Source organism: Typopeltis vanoorti, chromosome 6, assembly GCF_054136105.1.
Source record: "Typopeltis vanoorti isolate ZY-2024b chromosome 6, IOZ_Tvanoo_1.0, whole genome shotgun sequence".
Taxonomy (NCBI): Eukaryota; Metazoa; Arthropoda; class Arachnida; order Uropygi; family Thelyphonidae; genus Typopeltis; species Typopeltis vanoorti.
The window spans coordinates 155,564,742-155,587,600 of NC_143554.1; the positions used below are offsets into that span (position 1 = coordinate 155,564,742).

At 37.9% G+C, this 22,859-nt stretch overlaps 1 protein-coding gene across 4 annotated transcripts in view; it reads left to right on the top strand.

The window, feature by feature from the left end:
* The window catches only part of LOC150106126 (uncharacterized), a 424,317-nt gene that overhangs the window by 291,945 nt on the left and 109,513 nt on the right, over positions 1-22,859 (top strand). For all 4 annotated transcript variants that reach the window (XM_090393871.1, XM_090393872.1, XM_090393873.1 and 1 more), the window contains one exon: positions 22,348-22,506. In XM_090393871.1, coding sequence (XP_090249997.1) covers positions 22,348-22,506 — 159 coding nt within the window. The remainder of the gene's footprint in view (positions 1-22,347; positions 22,507-22,859) is intronic.

Genomic DNA, 22,859 nt, shown 5'->3' on the forward strand with positions numbered 1-22,859 from the left:
ATGATGTCTTCATTACTTGTGCAATGTGTCCTCTGAATTTTAGATTGTTTTTCACCACCACTCCAAAGTCTCTTCTTCTTCTTTCCCATATTCCATCAGGAACATCAGGGTCTGTAAATGCTTTCCATCGATTCCTTATCCTCTATTGGTTGTAGGTTCAGCAAAACTCTTCTTCTTCTTACATTCTATTAAAGTTGATCTCCTCCATGTATTTTTAGGATAGCCACGCTTTCTCTTTCCTTGTGGATTCCATTCCAGGGCTGTGTGGCAGATTTCTTCATGATCTTTCCTGAAGTGTATGTCCAATCCATCTATATTTTTGTTTTTTGATTTCAATGTTGACTTTTTGCTGATTTGTTCTTTTCCAGAGGTCCACGTTAATAATAATAATTGTGGCCACCAAATTCGAAGTATGCTCTGCAGACATCGGTTTATGAATGTTTGCAATTTTCTATGTATTTCCTTTAAAACTAGCCATGTTTCATATCCATATAAAAGAACTGATTTAATACATGCATTAAATATTTTTAATCTTACATCTGTGGGAATATTTTTCATTTTCCATACTCTTCTAAGTTTAGCATATGCATTTCTTGCCTTTTGAATCATTATGTCAACATCTCTAGTTGCTCCTCCATTTGGATAAAACACTACTGAGATATATAAAATGTAAAACAGTTGCAATTTTTCCATTTTCAATTGTATTTTGTTTTGAATATTTGCATTTCTGTGAGCAATTAGACATCTGCATAGTGTAGATCTCACAATATTTTGTTTATTTTCTATGATATTCCTTTGGCATATTTCATTGCTGTCTGTTCTAGCATCAGTATAAATAATATGGGAGATAGCAGACATCCTTGTCACGCTCCGGATACAGTTTGAAAGGTGTCAGATATCCATGCAGCACCTGGCATTGGAATTTGTTATATCCTTTCTGTATGAGGTTTATTATCTTCTGTGGCATTCCTTTATTTCAAAGTACATTTCACACACAATCTCAAGCAATGGAATCAAAGGCTTTTTCATAATCCCCAAACAGCAAATATAAAGGAGAGTTAAATTCACACAACTGTTCGATTATTATTCTTAAGGTGACAGCGTGGTTCCATACAGGATCTTTCCTTTCTTTTAATATATATATATGATACATAATATATACATGATTTCTATACATGATCTGTTTGGCCTAAAAACAGACTGCTCTCTTCTCATGCCCTCATCTAAAATATTAAAGATTCTTCAAAGAATAATTTTGCAGAAAATTTTGCTAATGACACATTTCAGGTTTATGACTCTCCAGTTATTACAGTTTCCCAAATCTCCTTTCTTGGTATTTTACTGTATTTCCTGTATTCCAATTCTAGGCAATATCTCTTTTTCCCAGATATCTTGGAATAGTGGGTAGAGCATATCTGTGGTTGTTGTTGTTTCAGATTTTAGAACCTGTGCTGCGATACCATCGTGTCCTGCCACTTTCCCATTTTTCATTTCTTTAATTGATTTTTTAAATTTCCAATTTAGATGGTGAGCTGGTATCAATTTTTAATTCATCTGCTCCTTTTTTATATTTCTGTTTGTATTCTATCACTGCTATTGTTCAAGATTTTACTAAAATGATGTCTCCACCTTTCCAATTGTTCTTCAGTTAACACTAGAATTTTTCCATTGAGATCCTTCACTGGGACATTCTTTTGCATGGCTTCTCCAGAAAGTCTTCTTATAATTATTATATTTACGGCTATTTTGCCTGCTTCTGTTTAGGAGTACCCCTGTTTAAATGTCATTGGCTTTTTACTCACGGATTCTTAGGGCATTGCAGATGTATATTTACCAATAAATATATGTAAGAAAAATTTACACATACCTTTTCTGGGTGTTGTGGCTTTTCTTCTTTCTGCGATGCGCAAACTACTGCAGTTAGGATGTTTTGGAAGGAAGTGTGTATGGGGGGGGTAGGCAATGTGGGAGAATTAAAATAGAAAATGGAAAAAACTTGTTTTTTTTTGTATAATATATATACATGTATATTATATTATTAGGGATGGGCGGATCGTTTTTTCATATAGGGTGGGAAAGGGTGAAAGGGGTTGAAAACAGCAACGACCAAGCATAGTTGAAACGGACCGCATCCCGTCAACCCCCTTTTCCCACCCCACCCCCTCTAAAAATCAGTTGCTGCTTTCAACCCCTTTCACCCTTTTCCACCCTATATAAAAAAACGCCCTGCCCATCCCTAATAATATAATATATATGTGTATATATATATATATTATACAAAAAAAAATGGTTTTTTTTTCCATTTTCTATTTTAATTCTCCCATATTGCCTACCCCCCCCACACACACACACATTTCCTTCCAAAACACCCTAACTGCAGTAGTTTGTGCATCGCAGAAAGAAGAAAAGCCACAACACCCAGAAAAGGTATGTGTAAATTTCTCTTCCTTTATGCTACATATTTATTGGTAAATATACATCTGCAATGCCCTAAGAATGTGTGAGTAAAAAGCCAATGACATCTAAACAGGGACACTCCTAACCGTAAATATAATAGTTTGTTAAGAGGAGCAACATGGGAGTTTTCCCAGAAATAATATCCATAATAGTTTTCTTATAATACTGTATAACTGTCTACTGTTATATCTGTCTGCAGCTTGTTGTGCCCTCAATGAAAGTTCTTCAAACCATCGCTATTTATCTTTTCTAGCACTTCTCTTAACTTTTTTATTTTTAATCTTATATTTGTCTTTAAGCTCATTTTCCTTTTGGGGAGTATTTCTTGCACATAATATAGCCGCCATAGCGCAATTGGAAGAATTGCGGAACATTGCATCCTTCGATTGGATGTTCATTTCTCGTCGTGATGAGGGAAATCGTTATATGAGCTTTTTCAGTTGAAGGTGAGTTAGCTGATCTCATATGGTGTTAGCAGGTTTTTCTCCCGTAAATTCGGGTTTTTCATCCCATATACAGACAAATCAGCCTTCAGAACACACACAATTTACAGATAAAAAAAATACTGTTGTTGGTGATGGGCTTTAGATGGCATTGATGGTAGCAATGTCGTAGTTGGAGAATTGGGTCATAGTGGAGAGGAAGAGATGTATGTAGCGAAGCAGAGTAATGTGCCCTCCCACAACAAGTCCTTGGACTCCCTGGAGGTGTCACGTAATAATAATAATAATAATAATAATAATAATAATAATAATAATAATTTCAGCTTTATTTTTACCTTTCATCTGCTAGTCTCCAAATTTCCATCAATAACCATTCTTCTTTCTTTCTTTTAGCATATCCTAAAACATCTGCTGTTCACTAAGGCTTTTTTTACCTTTTCCCATTTAGCCTCTATATCATCATTCCTTATATCCTCTCCTCCTTCAAAATTATTATTCATATTTTTCCTTAACTTTATTTTAAACTCATTGCAGACTCCAGCATTTTGTAATTTAGCAATATCAAATTTCTCTCTATTAAATGTTTTCCCCTGATGATTTTTTAGAATATATAACTACATAGATCCTATTATTAGGTGATGATCTGAGCCAATATCAGCGCTTCTTTTATTTCGGACATCTAATAACATTTTCCTGCACCTTTGACTATAGTAATATGATCTATTTGATTCTGTGTTTTGCAATCTGGTAACACCCAGGTTACTTTATGTATTTTCTTATGCTAGAAGATTGTGATGCCTATTACTAACTTATATTTGCCACATAGTTCTACCAACATACCATTTACATTTCTCTCTCCCAAACCATGCTTGCCCATTACATTCTCCAACTCCTCATCATTTGTACTTACTTTAGCATTGAAGTCACTCATGAGAAGTATGCTCTCATTACCATGTGTCATTATCATTATTATTATTATTATTATTATTATATAACACCTCCAGGGAGTCCAAAGACTCATCGAGGGAGGGCGCCTGCTCTACAGGTCTCCGTCTCCACCACTCCACTAACCGCAACAATCTTCAACCTTCATCATCTACACCAGCGCCATCTACTACCGACCACCACTATTTTCACAGACAATCACAAACATCCATGCCCACAGCAGGATTCGAACCCACAGCCTTTTGGCTAGAGAGCGGACACGCTAACCACTCGGCCAATCGGGCCGGCATTATCATCAAGGTCTTATCAAGCAAACTTTTTCTGTGAAACTTTTCTTTTTCTTCAAAGGATGCATTCTTAGTTGGGACATAACACTGAACAAATCTTAGTCTTCCAAATTTAGTTTTAAGATTTACTGTTATTATTAGTTCTGAAATTGGTTCCCGCCCAATTATTGCTTGACTAAATCTTTTGCTCATTCGGATTCCAACTCCATATTGATGTATATCAATTATATTAGGCATCTGTGAATAAAGAAACACATTCTCACTACTGCAGTATAAATTGGGGAGAGGAAGATGCATGTAGCAATAAGGGAATGGAATTTCTAGAATTCTTGAGGACAAATCTCTAAGACAACACGTAACAGAAGGAACAAGAGGTTCAAGAGTTTTGGATTTGGTTATAACATCAGAAGAGTTGATACTAACTGAGATGACATCTCTCCCAACAGTCGGAGAGAGTGACCATTTGGTTTTGACTTGGAAAATGAATAGACATGCAAGAGTATCAAAGAGATGGGAACGTATGTGGAATTATAAAGCAGGCGATTATATTAGTCTTAGACTTCAACTTAGAGCAGTTTCATGGAGTCAGGAATTGGAAGGTTGGTATATCATTAGTGCTTGGAAAATTTTGATGGAATATTTGTTAGCAGCAATGATAAGCTTGTGAAAAAGATGCTATGGAAGAGATATAAGGAGACAGGTGAAGAGCAGATGCATGAAGAATATAAGATACAGGCCAGGAGAGTGACTAGTATGGTAAGGAAGGTGAAACTGGAATATGAGAAAAGATTGGCTTTTAGATCCAAGGAAAATCCTAGGGAATTGTTTGGTTATGTGGCCAGTAGGAGGAGAAATGACTGTGGGATAAAAATGGGAATAGAGTGACTGATGCAAAGGACATATTGGAATTGTTCAATGAGCAATTTATTGGAGTATTTCATCCTGGAGGAGTAAATTTTAATACTAGAGGGATAGGGCAGGTTCGAGGTTTATTGGTACAGGAGGAGAATACTCTGGATGTCAGTAAAGCTGTGGAACTGGATGGTATTTCACCACGAGTTTTGAGAGAATGTGGTAAGGAACTGATAGTGCCTATGACCTGGCTTTTCAATGAAAATCTGGCTGCGGGAAAGGTGCCCATGGAATGGAAGGAAGGTAAGATAGTGCCATTGCATAAGGGCGGTAGCAGACTGGAAGTATCTAATTATAGGCCAGTTTGTGTGTCATCAGTAGTTAGTAAGATCTTGGAGAAAGTAGTGAGGGACAATATACAGCATTGGGCAGATGAGGATAATGTTATCTGTGAGAGTCAACATGGATTTGTAAAGGGGTGCGCTTGTTTTAGCAATATGCTAGCCTTTTATAATAAAGTTACAAAATCATTAGATGAGGGAAAGGCATATACTGCCATGTTCCTAGACTTAGCACAGGCATTTGACAGAGTGCCACATGATAAGCTGATATTCAATTTGCAGCAGATGGGTCTGGATGTCAGATTGGTCAACTGGATTCAGGATTGGCTGTCCAATAGGTATCAGAGAGTTGTGTATGGTGGAGCAATATCAAAGAGGCAGAAGGTTTTAAGTGGGGTTCCACAGGGCTCAGTACTGGGACCTATATTGTTTTACTTTTATATCAATGACATTATCTGTGGATTGCAAGGGGATATTCAGTTGTTTGCGGATGATGCGAAGCTAGGAAGGGTTATTAGTAATAGTGCAGATGTGGTAGCTCTGCAAGAGGATTTGAATAAGCTAGATAGATGGGCAAATGAATGTGGGTATCAGTTTAATGCAGCAATATTTACGGTCTTGAGGTTTGGGATACATCGATGGGACACTGCATACCCTATGGGAGGAGTTAAGGAGAAGTAGGGGAGACAAGAGATCTGGGGTTGATGATTGATAGAAACCTGAAATTTAGGGGTCATATTGCAAAGTTAGTGAAGGTAACATGCAGAATTGCTGCATTAATGAGAAGGACACTGACCTGCAGAGATAAAAGGGTTATCATTCCGTTGTATAAGACTCTGATCAGACCACACTTAGACTATTGCTCTCAGATCTGGTCCCCAGGATTTGAAGGGGATAAATTAACTGTGGGAAAGGTATAAAGGTGGATAACAAAGATGGTGTCAGGACTGTACAATGATAGTTATGAGAATCGGCTGAGGGAATGTTGACTGCAGAGTTTGGTGGATAGAAAAGGAGAGGTGATATGATTGAGACTTTCATACTGTTGAGAGGTGGTTACAGGGCTGACACTGGGGAGTTCTTTTGCTTGGTTGAACAACAGGAAGGAGTCATGATAAGGCCATCCCTAGAAGTTACAAAAGGAAACTGTGAGAAAGAAGATGAGGAGTGGTTTCTTTGCACGGAGGGTAGTTGAACCACTCCATGTCCTAATTTTCCAATCTTTAGTAGATACCAAGGAGTCTTTCCGATTTCTTCATTTATTCGACTTGAAGACCTCTCTGTAACTCAGTCAGTATAGATGAAGCCCTTTGGTCGGAAAGACCTGGGTTTGATTCTCCTCAGTCATGTGAGGAACCTTTATCTGGTCTCTGTATACTAAAGGTGAGTTAGCCAGTCTCATACGGAGATATAGGGGGTTTTCACCCAAAAACTCGGTTTTTTCGTTCCCCAGAACAGGCAAACTGGCCTGTTTGTACCCATGACAGTTTGTATTCATGATAGTAATCCATGTACACACACACACATGGATTACTGTCATGAATACATCCCAGCCATATGCTGGTCCCGAGCCCGGATAAAATTGGGGGCTGGGGAAAGCAATGGTGAACTGCCCTGTAAAAAATCTCACCAGGAATACTTTGTGGGCAATGCCTACAAAGTCACATATGGTTGGAAACAACTGATAAGGAAAATCAGATATGATCTGAGTTGATAACAGTATTTAAATTTTTGGAGATTGGGGCTTGTCAGCCCACAGAGTTCCTATTCTGTGGTAGGGCTGCTACTTCATCATCCAGACATGCATTTTATACCCAAGCATTTACTCTTGTGTAGATGTTTCGGTTATACCACTGATACCCGGTCAGCAGAGCTTTGTTTGTTATAACAGGTTCTACCATGAGAAGGTGAGGGTGGTATTTGAGTGGGTCAAGGACTTCATAATGTTATACATTCACCACCCCTTAGAACCCCAAAGGCTCTTATCTCCTCAAATTTCCCTGCCATTTGTATAGTTTGCATGCCATTATTGCCTACCAAATTTCAGAACCCTACACTTGGCAACAATGAGTTGATAGTTCCATACTGTTGCCCACTCATACAATCTATTCACATCCTCCTGTAAGTCCATAAGATCTGCTTGATTCCTTTCCACTCTTCCCAGTTTTGTATCATCTACAAACAGTTGTATGTCACCAGTTAAACCTATCCCAATATCATTAATATACAAATTAAATAACAATATTCCAAAAACTCTCCCCTGTGGCACACCACTAGTGACTTTCCTCTTTCGAGATAGTGCCACTACCCAACTTGCTGATACCTATATGTTAGCCATTCACTTATCTATTTCACTAGTCTATCTTCCAATCCCATCTGCTTCAGTTTAGTGACCAAAGTGTGCTGTGGGAATCTATCAGAAGCTTTTTCAAATACTAAGTTTAGCACTCTATATGCATCTCCCTTGTCCAGTACATTCATTACTTTGTTATAGTACATAAGCAAGTTTGTAAAAAATGACCAACCTGAAACAAACTGATGCAGACAAGCACAAAGAATATCACTGTTATCCACCCATTTTTGTATCCTATCTCTTACCAAACTCTCCAATATCTTAACTACAACTCTAGATTTACAGATTGGCCAATTCTCTGTAGCCCATAGCCTTATCATAACATTGTGAAGTGGAACAGTTTTATTTTCCTCTAAACCTCCTTTGGGACTTGCGCTGTTGGGAGACTCTTGTTAAACAGGCAGTCTAAGGCTGATGCCAACTCCTTGGAACATTCCCTTAAGACATGTGGTGATATGTCATGAAGCCCTGTTGCCTTATTGACATATAGCTTACTTAACTCCTCATATAACTATTGCTTGCTCACCATTAAGTCTTCTCTTATTTCATTAGCTACACTTGAGCTTCTGATTTCACACTGAGTGAAGCAAGCAATAAAGCAATAAAAGCAAGCAAACACCCAGATGAACTGCTCACTGAACACCTTGACTATGTCCTCGACAGCAGTCAATTATATCCAGTCACTATTCTGGCCTGCTCTCTCTCTATACTCTTCATGCAATTGATTATTACCATTATTCATCCCATGCTTAATTCCCTCACTCATCTATTTTACTCCTACCTTATTCAGCTTTCTAAATACATCCATACACAGTGTGCCCATTAAGTAATGAGACAAGAATTATTTTATCAAAACAAAGAACTCTATTTGGAATTGTCAATTATGCAGATTAAAAATAAACTCCCTCCAACTCCACACAACATTTACATCTGTTGTACATTTGTTCAAAGGCACAGTAAGTCATCCTGAATGAGAACCTCCTTCAGTCTCTTAGTCACACCATGTTGGATGTCCTCAATATCTCTGAAGCACTCCCCCTTTCATCATCTGTGGGAAGAGGGAAAAAGTCTGGGGGAGCTAAATCTGGTAAATTGAGGATGTTCAATCACCCAAATCAACTTTGAAGCCAGAAACTGCTTTACAGGCAGTGCGCAGTATGTGGGCACGTTGTTATGCAACAGAAACCAATTGTTGTGGAACAGTTCATTCCTGACTTAGTTGCTTGCGGGTGTGCAGATGATGCAAAGTAGCCTAACTAGTGTTTATTCTCCTGTCATAGCAACAATTTCCCTAACTTTTACCACATTTTCATTTGTCCATGCAGAAATTGACCATTCACAACATTGTTCATCCTCCAGAGACCCCCCCCCCCCCAAGGCAGATTTTTGGTTACAGCAGCAAATTGTAATCGACACAACATATGACAGGTCAGCTTCCAAGTTGGCTCTGTTCAAGCATAGGTACATGGATATCTCAGCAAACTGTGGCAGGACGTCTGCAACAACTAGGATTATACACCTGAAGGCCTGTAGACTACGTCTCTTTATCCAAAACTCATCATAGAATATGGGTTTAGTAGTGTTGTATCCATAAAATTGGACAAAACGCTAATGTGCCAATGTATTCTTTACAGATGAGAGTTGTTTTAGTCTTTTAGTCTTTCCTTCGATTCTAGACAACACTTCTTCTGGCATGAATGTGGTACTGCTTACCACCGTGAGAATATTCTTGAAAGGGATAGATACGATGGTGCTGGGGTCATGATGTAGGGAGGCGTTATGCTTAATGGACACACTGAGCTATAAGTGCTAGAACAAGGGATTATGACTGGTGAATGATATTGCAATGAAGTTCTTCAGCATCGTGTTCAATTGTTTTGCTGTAGGTGAAGAATTCATTTTTATGGATGACAATGCCACAGCACATCTTGTGTACAATATCACATTGTACACAAGCAGTGGAGATACTTCTGGAGACTGAGAATATTTAATTGAATTGAGTAGCCAGCAGGGTCCCCAAATCTCAACCCCATAAAACATTTGGGATGCAACAGGGAGAAGCATTTTTGCTGCTCGAAATTCCCATCCTGAAAACAAACATGGCCTTATCCTTGTGATGAAGGAGGAGAAGTGGGCCAGTTTGCCTGAAGAACTTGAATCACTTTGTGCTAAGCATGGTACAACATTGTGAGTGCTACATTGCATTTCTGGACAGACATCTCTCTCTCTCTCTCTCTCTCTCTCTCTCTCTCAGATCTCCTCATGTTTGAGGACTCATGACCTTCCTGATGATGCTTTGCCATTTCTTTCTCTCCTGTGCTTCTCTTATTGCTTGTTCTAGTTTAAGTCCAGTGATTCTTGATATTCGGCCAATCCACCTGTAGGGTGATTGTTCTCATTTTCTTTTTCCACACAGTTTACCCTGGATGATTATTTTTTCCAGGCAGTTGCCTTCCCTTCTACATATATGTCCAAAACATAGCATTATTCTCTTGTCAATTATGTTTATCAGTCTTGTGTGGATATTCACTTCTTCTAGGATACTTTTGTTTGTTCATTTTTCTGTCCAAGACACTCTTAACAATCTTCTCCAGCACCAGAGCTCGAACACCTCAAATCTTCTTCTGTCATCTTTTGTCATTGTCCAAGATTCAGAAGCATAGAGAAAGATCGAATAAACTAAGGTTTCTACAAGCTTAATTTTGGTCTTTTTGGAGATGTGCCTGTCTTTCCAGACCTTAGTTAAATCAGCCATCGCTTTCTTAGCTAGTGCTGTTCTTCTTTTTATCTCTTTTTTACATCCATCTTTTTTTGTTATTATCACTCCAAGGTAATTGAAATTGTTGACAATTTCAATTCCTTCTACATCAATCTCTTCTGCATTGTTTAAAACCATTATTTTGGTTTTGTCTTGATTTATTCATAAATTATGGCTTAAGCTTTCCCATTCTAATTGATTTAGGACGGATTTTAATTCCTGTTGATTTGTTGCTATTATCACTGTGTCATCTGCGTATCGTAGGATAGTGATTGTTCGGCCACCTAATTTAATGCTTCCATTCCACGTTTTTAGGGATCTTTTCATTATAGTTTCACTGTAAAGGTTGAATAGTAATGGTGAGAGTATGCATCCTTGTCTTGAACCTTTTTCAAATTGGAATGCATTGGGACTCTGAGTTTTCAATTCTTACTGTTGCTTGATTTTGTTGATATAAGTTTTATGATTCTTGCATGATGTCCCATAAAATATCCCATTTTATACAATCAAAGGCCTTGGAATAATCTATAAAGCATAGATAAAGGCTTAAGTTGAATTCCCTTGCTTTTTCGATTATTTGTCTGATTTAGATATATGATCTCCAGTTCCTCGACCTTTTCTGAATCCTGCTTGTTCTTCTGATGGTCTATAAAACTTTGTAATCTTTCCTTAATAATGTGTAGTGAAATCTTGCTGATATGTGAGATAAGGGCAATGCTGCAGTAGTTTTCACGTTTGTTGTGATTGCCTTTTTTGTAGATTGGGATAATAGTTGAACTAGTCCAGTCATTTGGCCATCTTCCAGTCTTCCAGAGTTTGTTGCATAAATCATGTATCCAGTTGACAGCATTGGTTTTTGACAGTGTTTCAGCATTTCAGCTAGTACTGAATCAGGACCTGGGGCTTTGTTATTCCTTAATTTTTTGATTGCTTGTTCTACTTCACTTTTGAGGATCTCCGTTTCTGTTTCCGTGTTTTCCATAGCTCCTTCGTTTTCTTGTTGAATAGCTGGGTCCTTATAAAGCTTCACACAATATTCTTTCCATCTTCTGGCTATGTCATTAGTGTCATTTAAGATCTTGCCATTTTCCTCTGTGATTATATTAAGTTTTGGTTTGAATTTTTTGGTTATATCCTTAACCTTCTTGAATAAATCTGTTGTTTCATTAGAGCTGGAGTGTCTTTCTGTTTCTTTACAGATGTTTTGGATATAGCTATTTTTATCTTTTTGACATGATTGTGAGTGCTGCATTGCATTTCTGGACAGACATATTTCATACTAAAATGTCTCTCTGTAGAGTTTGCTGTAAGCACTATAGATTAATTCCTTAACTATGTCTTTAGGAAATTTGGGACTTTTGCCAAATATATATTGCAATTTAATTTGTACTAAATTTATAACACTATTTTTTTTTTGTAGGAGTTTATGTAGTTTATGTAAATTTATGTCCACATTTGCCTGTGGTCATGAAAGTTTTTTCATACACAGGTAAAAATGAAGTTTGCACTTAGCTTTTGGACACCAGTGTAGTACCGAATATTTCCAGAATGCATTAACTGTGTTATTTGAGGCATTGGTGGATATATAATTTTATTAATATTTCCTTAGCATCATCTCTTAAAATTCTTTATCATCATCAAAGACCTGCAGGAAGTCATACATCACCCACACCATCTGTCATACCTCTTCATTCATGATTTCAACATGCAAACTGTTCCACTCACTTGCTCTCACCCTTTTCTTAACTGCAAACATATTTAACTTTCATTGATGCCCCTTGTCCTTTCCTCATCTTCTAGATAGTAAAAAATTCATTATATCAATACATTTCATCAGTAGACTTCTATCATATCACCTCTCTTTCTCCTATGCCTGCAGTCCACATATTCTCCATCTATTATCATATGCTACTTTACATAATCCCAATATCATCTTTATAACTTTTCTTTGTACCCTTTCCACAGCTTCTTTATTATCTCCAACCTCAGGATACCCAATTTGCACATGCTAGTCCAGATGTAGTCGTATGAAGGCCTTGTAAAGAAGCAAAATGACTCTCATATTCTTAGCATGTCAGTGTTTGTTTGAACATCAATTATTCTCTAAGTTGCATGTACAGTTTTTGCTGTGAAGTAAGATCCCTTGCCTCATCAGTTTCTCCATGCATAATCCAATCAATATGCTGATGAAGGGTGTGAGGATTACATTTTTTACATGGAGAGTTGTTAGTGAGTGGAATGCATTGCCAAGTGCAGGTAGTGTAAATAACTTCAAAACTCATTATGATAGATATGTTGCTAGTTGAGTGGACCTCCCACAATGAATCTGTAAACTCCATGGAGGTTACCAAATAATAATGATGATAATAATAATAATAATAATAATAATAATAATAATAATAATAATAATAATAATAAATCTCTTAAATGTTATGCCAGAATGCAAAGCGTTAGACTTATTAGCATTGAAATGATAACCATTATCAATTACCCACTCTTCCTGCCTATTCAAATAATTCTGTAAGTGCTTTATATCATTAATTAACCTCTCTGATTGCACTGCCTATCTTTAAGTCATCATCAGCAACAAACAATGAATATCTCTTGTCAGGTCCTTCCCAATCTCATTAATGTACAGATTTAACAACAATGGCCCAAAGATTAATACTTGGGCTACACTCACCTTGATACCTGTCCCTCAGCCACCCACTTATCCAAATCAATAGTGTAGTTTATCTTATCCCATCCCACATTCTCCAGTTTACTCAACAGCCTTTGTGGTATCCTATAAAACGTTATCCAACATTATCCAACATTATCAATAGTGTATTCATTCCCTTTATACAGTTCATCTGTAACATTATCATATAAGAGCAGATTGCTTACATATGATAAGTAAGTATACCCATTATATACCTCCCTTTAGTATACCCATTTCAGTATGTGAATTCTTACTAACTTCTTTAAAATCCTCAAAACCCACTCTTTTTTCCTGGCGGTATGCAATGGTACGCAGTACCGGCACCTTTTTTCTTAAATTTTTAAAAATTTGCAATTTAGTGACAGCAAAATGTATTATAAATATTCTGGTAGATGGCACTGTGTTCACAAATTGAATTTTCAGTTTTGATTACTCGTAAGTTGGTACCCTGCTTTCCTGTTTCATAGGTTGGTACGCAACCAGAAACAAGAAGTTGTGTTCACTTCCAATTGCTTCCAATATCAGTTTATCAGTTCTATATTCACCCTGCAACAGGCAGGTGTTCACGTGAGTTTTGAATTAATCTAAGTTAAATCAGTGCAATCATTGTTCAAAATGAGTAAAATAAGTAGTTACTTTATGCCAATGAGTAAAAATAGTAAGGCTGAAAAAGCAGAAATTGCTTTAAGAGTTTCATGGACAAACTCTATGTGACTTATCATGCTTCGCCTAAGAATGATCGGGAACTACAGGAACGTGCAGCAACTCTAGAACTTCAACTTCTTTAAATTGGCAGAATTTTAATCACTCGCTGGATTGCATCTAGCTTTCGCACTGTTTCTGCAGTTTGGCAAGAATTTGAATCCCTCATCCATCACTTTCTGGAGGGAAACGAAGACAGCAGAAGAAATAAAACAGATCGCTTTCTTTATGAGGGCCTTTTAAGAAAAATAACGTCATGCGAGTTTGTTCTTAATTTGGGTCTTATGTGTGATACTCTCCAAGAACTCCAAGTCTAGATTTACAAGAGAGAAATTATAAATATTCTGGTAGATGGTACTGTGTTCACGAATTGAACTCAATATTGACTTGTACAAAGCAGACAGGAAGATTAAGAATACAGTTCAACATTTTGAAGAATTGAAAATCCTGGTCCATACTACAGTATTTCTCTTCGAAGTCAGAAGAGCATGAAGTTCAAAGGGATTGAGCTCCACAAAATGAAAGACACAGTCCTGCAATAAGTTCATCTGCTTTCTATAAAAGTCTGAAAGAAGCTGTTGAAAAGCGTCTGCTTGAAGGAGATGATGATGATTTGCCTGAATATGCTGAGATTTTAGTTTCCAAGTATTGGCCAGAAAATCCTGGGAAGCATCTGACATTTGGTGAAGCTGAAATGAGAAAGTTAGTAAGCAAATTTTGCTTAAATGAAAGAGAAGCAGTTCGTGGTTTTCGTGAATATCTTCAAGAAAATAAAGTCCCAGGCATTCCTGTAAAGCACACTTTGGACAAAATTGCAATATCTTCCAGTGATGAGAAAGGGGTTTTCTCTCAGATGAATCTTATAGTAACTTCATCAAAGTCATCTCTGCTTGTACAGACAACTTCGACACTGATGTTCATTAGGATAGTAGGACCTCCTCTCACTCAGTTCAACCCTAGCAAATATGTGGACTCATGGCTGCTCCGTGATCATCATTCTGCAGTTGATACCAAAAGCAAGAAGCGATCTAGAGACGATGAGGGTATATCAGAGGATATGTTAAAAGTGTGGAAGTTGCTGTAATAACATCTTCATGGTGAGTACCTGCACCTTTTTTTCCAGAAAAAAAGCACTGCTCACAACCATTCCAGAAATATGGATAGGTTGATAGTCAGACACATCAGTCTTTGTACTGATCTATTGCAATGGGATTATCATACATTATTTCCACCTCTTGTAGAATCTTTCCTGGGCTGAGACTCAGATTATACAAACATGTCAAGGGCCAAGCCAATTCTACAGAACATTTCTTTAGCATACATGCTGATATCTCATCTTTTCTGATTATCAAACTCTTATCCAGGTTATGCAGCAGCTCTAGAACTTCCTCAATCACTATTCTAATGTAGTAATAACACTATGAGCCATTACATACACAAGTTTGATAGATCTTAGCAAAGTGAGCACTCATTATTTGAACAATCATAACTGTTTCTGACACAAGGGCACCACCTGCTGAAAAAGTTATTCTTCCATGTTCCTTCTTTCTTTTACTTGCAGTGTAACAATAAAATTATTTTCAGTTGCTTTTAACCTGCCTGCACTGCCATGTTTTTTTTTTTTTTCATATTCTACCTTATCTTTCCATACATCACTCATAACTTTTCTGGCCTGTGTTTGATATATTTTTCTAACTCCTCACTCTTATTCTCATGATATTCTCATGCTGGCCTGGTTGACCGAGTGGTTAGCGCCGCTTTCCAGCCAAAAGGCTGCGGGTTCGAATCCTGCTGTGGGCATGGATGTTTGCTATTGTCCGTGAAAATGCTAGTGGTGGTGGTGGTGGTGGTGGTTGATGGTAGATGGCGTTGGTGTAGTTGCCTTTCGTTGCAGTGAATTGAGTGATGGAGACAGAGCTGTAGAGTAGATGCCCTCCCTCGATGAGTCTTTGGACTCCCTGGAGGTGTGGAGTAATTATAATAATAATAATACCGGCAGGCACATGGACGGTATAAAGCACAGGCCAGAAGGGTAACGAGTGTGGTAAGAAAAGCAAAAAAGGATTACGAAAGAACATTGGCCATGCAGGCTAAAGAGAATCCTAAAGAGTTTTTTAGATATGTAGCAAGTAAAAGGAAAAATATACATGACAGAATGATTTTAAAGAATGCCTATGGTAGGGAGGTAACTGAATCAGTTGATATATTTGAGTTACTGAGTGAGCACTTTGCAAGTATATATCAACCATGTGGTGACATTGCAGACATGAATAAACCAGTAGATTATACGGGATTTGTTGTGAATGAAGTGGAGGTGAGTAGTCTATTGCATAACCTCAATGTCAATACATCCGTGGGATTGGATGGTATACCAGCTCGTGTTGTACGAGAAGCAGCTAAAGAATTGTCAGTACCCTTGACCATTTTGTTTAATTTGAGTCTCGGGTCTGGGTTAGTCCCGAGGGGGTGGAAAGAGGGGAAAATAGTTACACTGCATAAAGGTGGTTTCAAGACTGCTGTTGTAAATTACCGACCGATTAGCATATCAGGAATCATTGTCAAGGTCTTAGAGAAATTAGTCAAGAAAAGAATACAGGATTGGATAGATGAAAATGGGATATTGTATGGGGGACAACATGGTTTTGTGAAGGGTAGATCGTGCCTCAGTAACTTGCTCACGTTTTATAACACAATGACGGCTGAACTGGATAGGTGTAATGGATTTATAGTGATACTACTGGACCTTGCCAAGGCCTTTGACAGGATACCACATGGAACCCTAATCAGTAAACTGGAGCAGATGGGGATAGATATAGGGTTTGGTGAGATGGATAGGAGGGTGGTTGAAGGAGAGATATCAAAGAGTGGTTTATTCAGGAGTGGAGTCTAAAAGACGGCTTGTGACTAGTGGTGTGCCGCAGGGCTCTGTTCTTGGACCACTACTTTTCAATTTGTTCATCAATGATATAGGAAAGGATTTGAGAGGAAGTGTTCACTTGTTTGCTGATGATGCAAAGTTGGGTAGAGCAATTGTGAGTGCACAGGATGTCAAAATTTTACAGGATGATTTGGATAGTTTGGAGGACTGGGCTAGGAAAAATGGATGTCAATTTAATGTGGCAAAGTGTAAGGTTATGCACTTTGGGGTGAAAAGAATAGCAGCAGTATATCGCATTGGTGGAACTGTACTCCAGGAGATTGATGAGGCCAGGGATTTGGGAGTGTTGGTGGATAGGGAATTGAAGTTTAGGGAGCACATTGCAAAAGTGACTAAATCAGCTCATCAAATCACTTGGTTTCTGAAAAATACTTTAACATGCAGAGACAAACAAGTTGTTGTTCCTCTGTATCGAGCCTTGATAAGACCCCATCTGGACTACTGTGCCCAGTTATGGGCACCAGGGTTTCTTCGTGATGGGGAGGAAGTGGAGAGGATCCAGAGACATGTGACCAAGATGATAGTAGGTCTGTGGAATGAACCTTATGAGAATAGGTTGAAGATTTGTGGGTTGCAGAGATTGGACGATACGCGAAGGAGGGGTGATATGATTGAGATATTCAAATTACTGAAGGGGTTCTATAAGATTGATACAGAAGATATTTTTGAAACTATGACTGGTGGTGGGAGGACTAGGGGCCATGCATGGAAGCTGGGCAAGAGCGTGGTTGACAAGGGTGTTAGAGCTAGGTTTTTTACTTGGAGAGTGGTGAATGACTGGAATAAGCTTCCAGAGTCTGTTGTGGGTGCTACGACCGTGAATGAGTTCAAGGCAAGGTATGATAGATACTGTGCCAATGTTGAATAGTTGTTATTGACATGATGTTAGGACCTCCCTCGATGAGTCTGTCGACTCCTTGGAGGTGCCTGGAACAATAATAATAATAATAATAATAATAATTATAATATTTTTTCCATGTGGTTTTTTTTAATTTTTTTTTATGGTTTTCTTTGCTTAATAAGGTTGCACATCCATTTCACTCCCAGTCTCTTTATTCTTTGAATTCTAGGGACCCATTTACATACAACATCTTTTCAAAGCTTCTCATGCTCTGCTGATATCCTTCACATTCAGTAGCTGATACCATGGAGTTGAACTTAGTATTCTTCTAAGTTTGTGATAATTTCCAGCTTTATGGTTCAGCATGTAACTTGTCTTAACTGGGACAAGTTACATGCTGAACTAGTTATATTATATTACTTATACTAGTTATAAGTGCTAGTTATATTGATGTCCAAGTCTTAACTGGGACATCAATATAACTAGCAACTTCTTAGGTCTGTACAGCATGAATACTATCACCAACTGATGGAAAAACAGTGACATCCTTAACTGAGACCTCTTCAGATAATTTAAGTCACCCATAATGCATTTATTCATGCACAGTAACTGACCTCCAGGTCTGTAGCAAGATTCAACCATTTCATCCCATTAGCCTACATTTCACTCACGATAACCTCAAACTTAATGCTAGATGAGGCATTATTATAATAGTCTTAGACGTCAACTTCGGGAAGTTTCATGGAGGGAGGAATTGGAAGGCTGGGATATCATTAGTGCGTGGGAAATTGTGAAAGAATATTTGTTCGCAGCAATGGAGTTGTATACCACGAGTGATGAAGAGGACACAATTGGAGTAAAGTGGATGACAAACAATATTAAACAGGAATTGCATGCAAAAAAGAAGCTATGGAAGAGATATAAGGAGACAGGTGAAGAGAAGATGTATGAAGAATATAAGACACAGGCCAGAAGAGTGACTAGTGTGGTAAGGAAAGCGAAACTGGAAAATGAGAGGAGATTGACCCTAAGATCCAAAGAAAATCCTAGGGAATTTTTTAGCTATGTGGCCAGTAGGAGGAGAAATGACTGTGGAAGAATGATATTGTGGGATAAAAATGGGAATAGAGTGATTGATGCAGAGGACATAGTGGAATTGTTCAATGAACACTTTATTGGAGTATTTCATCCTAGAGAAGTCAGTTTTAATGCTAGAGGGATTGGGCGAGGTTTAAATGTACAGGAGGAGAGTGTGTTTCAGATACCGAGTACTCTGGATGTCAGTAAAGCTGTGGGACTGGATGCTGTTTTACCACGAGTTTTGAGAGAATGTGCTAGGGAACTGACAGTGCCTTTAACCTGGCTTTTCAATGAAAGTCTGGCTTCGGCAAAGATGCCCAGGGAATGGAAGGAAGGTAAGATAGTGCCATTGCATAAGGGTGGTAACAGACTGGAAGTGTCTAATTATAGGCCAGTCTGTGTATCATCAGTAGTTGTTAAGATCTTGGAGAAAGTAGTGAGGGACCGTATACAGCATTGGGCAGATGAGGGTAATGTTGTCTGTGAGAGTCAACATGGATTTATGAAAGGGCGCTCTTGTTTTAGCAATATGCTAGCCTTTTATAATAAAGTTACAAGAACATTAGATGAGGGAAAGGCATATGGCATATACTGCAATTTTCTTAGACTTAGCGAAAGCATTTGACAGGGTGTCACATGATAAGCTGATATTTAAGTTGCAGCATATGGGTCTGGATGGATTCAGGACTGGCTGTCTGATAGGTATCAGAGAGTTGTGTATGGTGGGGCAGTTTCAAGCAGGCAGAGGGTTACAAGTGGGGTCCCACAGGGCTCAGTACTAGGACCTATATTGTTTAACCTTTATATCAATGACATTGCCAATGGATTGCAAGGGGATATTCAGTTGTCTGCGGATGATGTCGAAGGATTATTAGTAATTGTGCAGATGTGGTAGTCCTGCAAGAAGATTTAAATTAGCTAGATAGAGGGGCAAATGAATGGTGGTGTCATTTTAATGCAGTAAAATGTAAGGTCTTGAAGTTTGGGAAACATCGATGGGATGCTGCATACTCTATGGGAGGAGTTATACTGGAGGAAGTAGAGGAGACAAGAGATCTGGGGTTGATGATTGATAGAAACCTGAAGTTTAGGGGACATATTGCAAAGGTGGTGAAGGTAACACAGTGGATTGCTGCAATTATGAGAAGGACACTGACCTGCAGAGATAAAAGGGTTATCATTCCGTTGTGTAAGTCTCTGATCAGACCACACTTGGACTATTGTTCTCAGATTTGTTCCCCAGGATTTGAAGGTGATAAATTAACTGTGGAAAGGATACAAAGACGGATGACAAAGATGGTTTCAGGACTGTACAAGGATAGTTATGAGGATCGGCTGAGGGAATGTGATCTGCAGAGTTTGGTGGATAGAAGATGGATTGGTGATATGATTGAGACTTTTAAACTGTTGAGAGGTTGTTACAGGGTTGACACTGGGGAGTTCTTTTGCTTGGTTGAACAGCGGGAAGGAGTGATGACAAGAGGCCATCCCTGGAAGTTACGAAAGGAAACTGTGAGCAAGAGGGTGAAGAGTGGTTTCTTTGCATGGAGGGTGGTTGAACTGTGGAATGCATTGCCTGATGGAGTGGTGGGATCGAGAACGGTCAATATGTTTAAAGAGTGGTATGAGAGATTTTGTGTTTCTTAGGGGGGACCTCCCCTCGATGAGTCTTGACAGACTTTATGTTCTTAGGAAGGACCTCCCACGATGAGTCTTTTGACTCCATGGAGGCGTGAATAATAATAATAATAATAATAATTTTTATTATTATTATTATTGTTGTTGTTGTTGTTTTCGTGAGTTTCTACCCAAACTGAACCTCAAATTATCTCATGTAATTAGTAGTATCATCCTCCTTTTCTGTCATTCTTAAAGATACTTTAACCCTTCACATTTGATTGCAGTTATTACATTTGACTTTGAGAGCCAGGTTTCACTAATAACAACATTCTTAGGCTACATTTTGTTCGCCTAAGCAACAAACCAAAGCCCTGTATTTCTGATGCTCCTGTCATTTATATACACCTGCAATCTGCTTAGCCCAGTTGGACAGCTTTCTTTTTTTCATTCACAGACACTCTCAGAAAGTCCAGATCAAATGTCTACAGCAGAGGTCGGCAACGCAGCGCCCGCAGTGAATTTTTAGTGCACCCTCAGAGAAATTATTGTAAACTGCTTATTGGTAATTTTGCAGCGTAGATCGCAGTATATCGGAGAGATACATTCATTACTAGTATGGGCTAAAATGCAAGAAAATATAAAGTAAAACCATTGCAAATATAATACATGATGGTACAAATTAAATGAATATTGAATCCAACATTATTTCATAGCCGAATATAGAAACTACAAGTGTTTCTTACCAAATATATAGAAACTAAAAGTTTTGGGGGATGCAAGCATAAGTAGTGCCTTATGGGCAACTCGCAGTAAAGGTGGAGCAAGCTCCAGGCCTCTTTCCTTAGTATTTTCCATAAATGTAAAGCACATCTTGCAGAGGTCAGCAACCTTTTTAATATGAAGAGGCAATATAAAATTTGAAAATTACGGACAGCTCATGACACAGGCATTTTTTCTCTCATTTCAGGCTTAGACATTCTATGATTAGTTGTTTTTAAGAAAAACGAGATTTCAAATTTTAACATTATTTTGTTTACCTCGCTTTTACAACATATTTTTGTCACATATGAATGAATATAAAATACCATAAAAAATAAAAAATAAAAAATGAATACAAAAAGAATATTCATGTTAACATTTGGCATGTATCTGTCAGATCAGATGTGAGCACCTTGCTTTATCAATCATAATGGCAAATGTATTTGTTTATTATGCAATAATAGTGTGGCTATTTCTAAAAAAAGTAATACAGAATGACATTTCAAACCATTCATGCCAATTGTAATTTTAAGTTTAATTATTTAAATCACGAGGAGTTGGCAGCGCAGCGCCCACGGTATTGCGCCCTTCATATTAAAAAGGTTGCCAACCGCTGGTCTACAGGTTCACTATATTCATAACCATGCCAGTGACTTTTATATCATTATGATGTTTGCATACCTTAACTGAAGTTACACGTATTCTTATCATTCCTTCGGATGATCTAGTTTCCCCTGATATGCTGCACTAGATCTCAGTCCAATACAATGCCTGCCTGGTTGGCCGAGTGGATAGCATATCCACTCACCACCCAAAAGGCTGAGAGTTTGAATCCTGCCATGGGCATGGATGTTTGTGATTGTCTGTGAAAATAGTAGTGGTGGTCGGCGTTAGATGGCATTGGTATAGATGATGAAAGTAGTTGCGGTTAGTGGAGTGGTGGAGATGGAGAGTTGTAGAATAAGTGTCCTCCCTCAACGAGTCTTTAGACTCCTGGAGGTGTTAAATAAAAAAAATAAAATAAAATATAATTTTTCTAGGCTCCTAATGTCAAATCCATTCAAGCACAGGCCACTATCCTTCTTATACAAGTCTTTTCTGCTATGAAATGCAATTCATGCATCCAAAAACTCACACCCATTTCTTCTACACCTCATGTTATTACATCTTTTGCTATCATAGCCCTCCTTCTTAACTCAGTAATAATGTCTGTCATAATATTTTTTTTGTCAGATTTAAAATGGAAATCTTATTCTGGGATTCTCAACAGGATCATGAAGAGTCTTGTGGATATGCAACTATTGAGTGCCCTGCTTGCAATACTGGAATCAATCGTATGGATTTAGACAGCCACACAACCTCAGAGTGTTGCATGAAACAAGCTAAATGTCCCCATTGTGCATTAAGCTTTCTAAAAAGAGATATACTGGTAAGTAATGAGCAAATGTTATTTTTTTTGGTATTATTTTTATAAGTTGTATTTTTATAATAGTAATTTACACATGAAATAGTCAGCCTCTCATCTTTTCATGCTCTGCTAGCATAAAATTGAAGAAAATCTTGAAATAATCACAACATCTTGAAATCTTGGATAATCATAGCTTATCAGAGGTCCAAAGTGGCTTTGAAAAAGTTCTATGTCTCTAGAGCAGGGTTTCCAAACTATGTAAAAAATAAATTTTAAAAAATACAAAAAATATGGTGTGCAAGATAGGATGCATGAGGAGTGTTTGCCTGGAGGATAGAAAGAGTGGCTTTGGTAATTAAGAAGGGTGAAAGGAT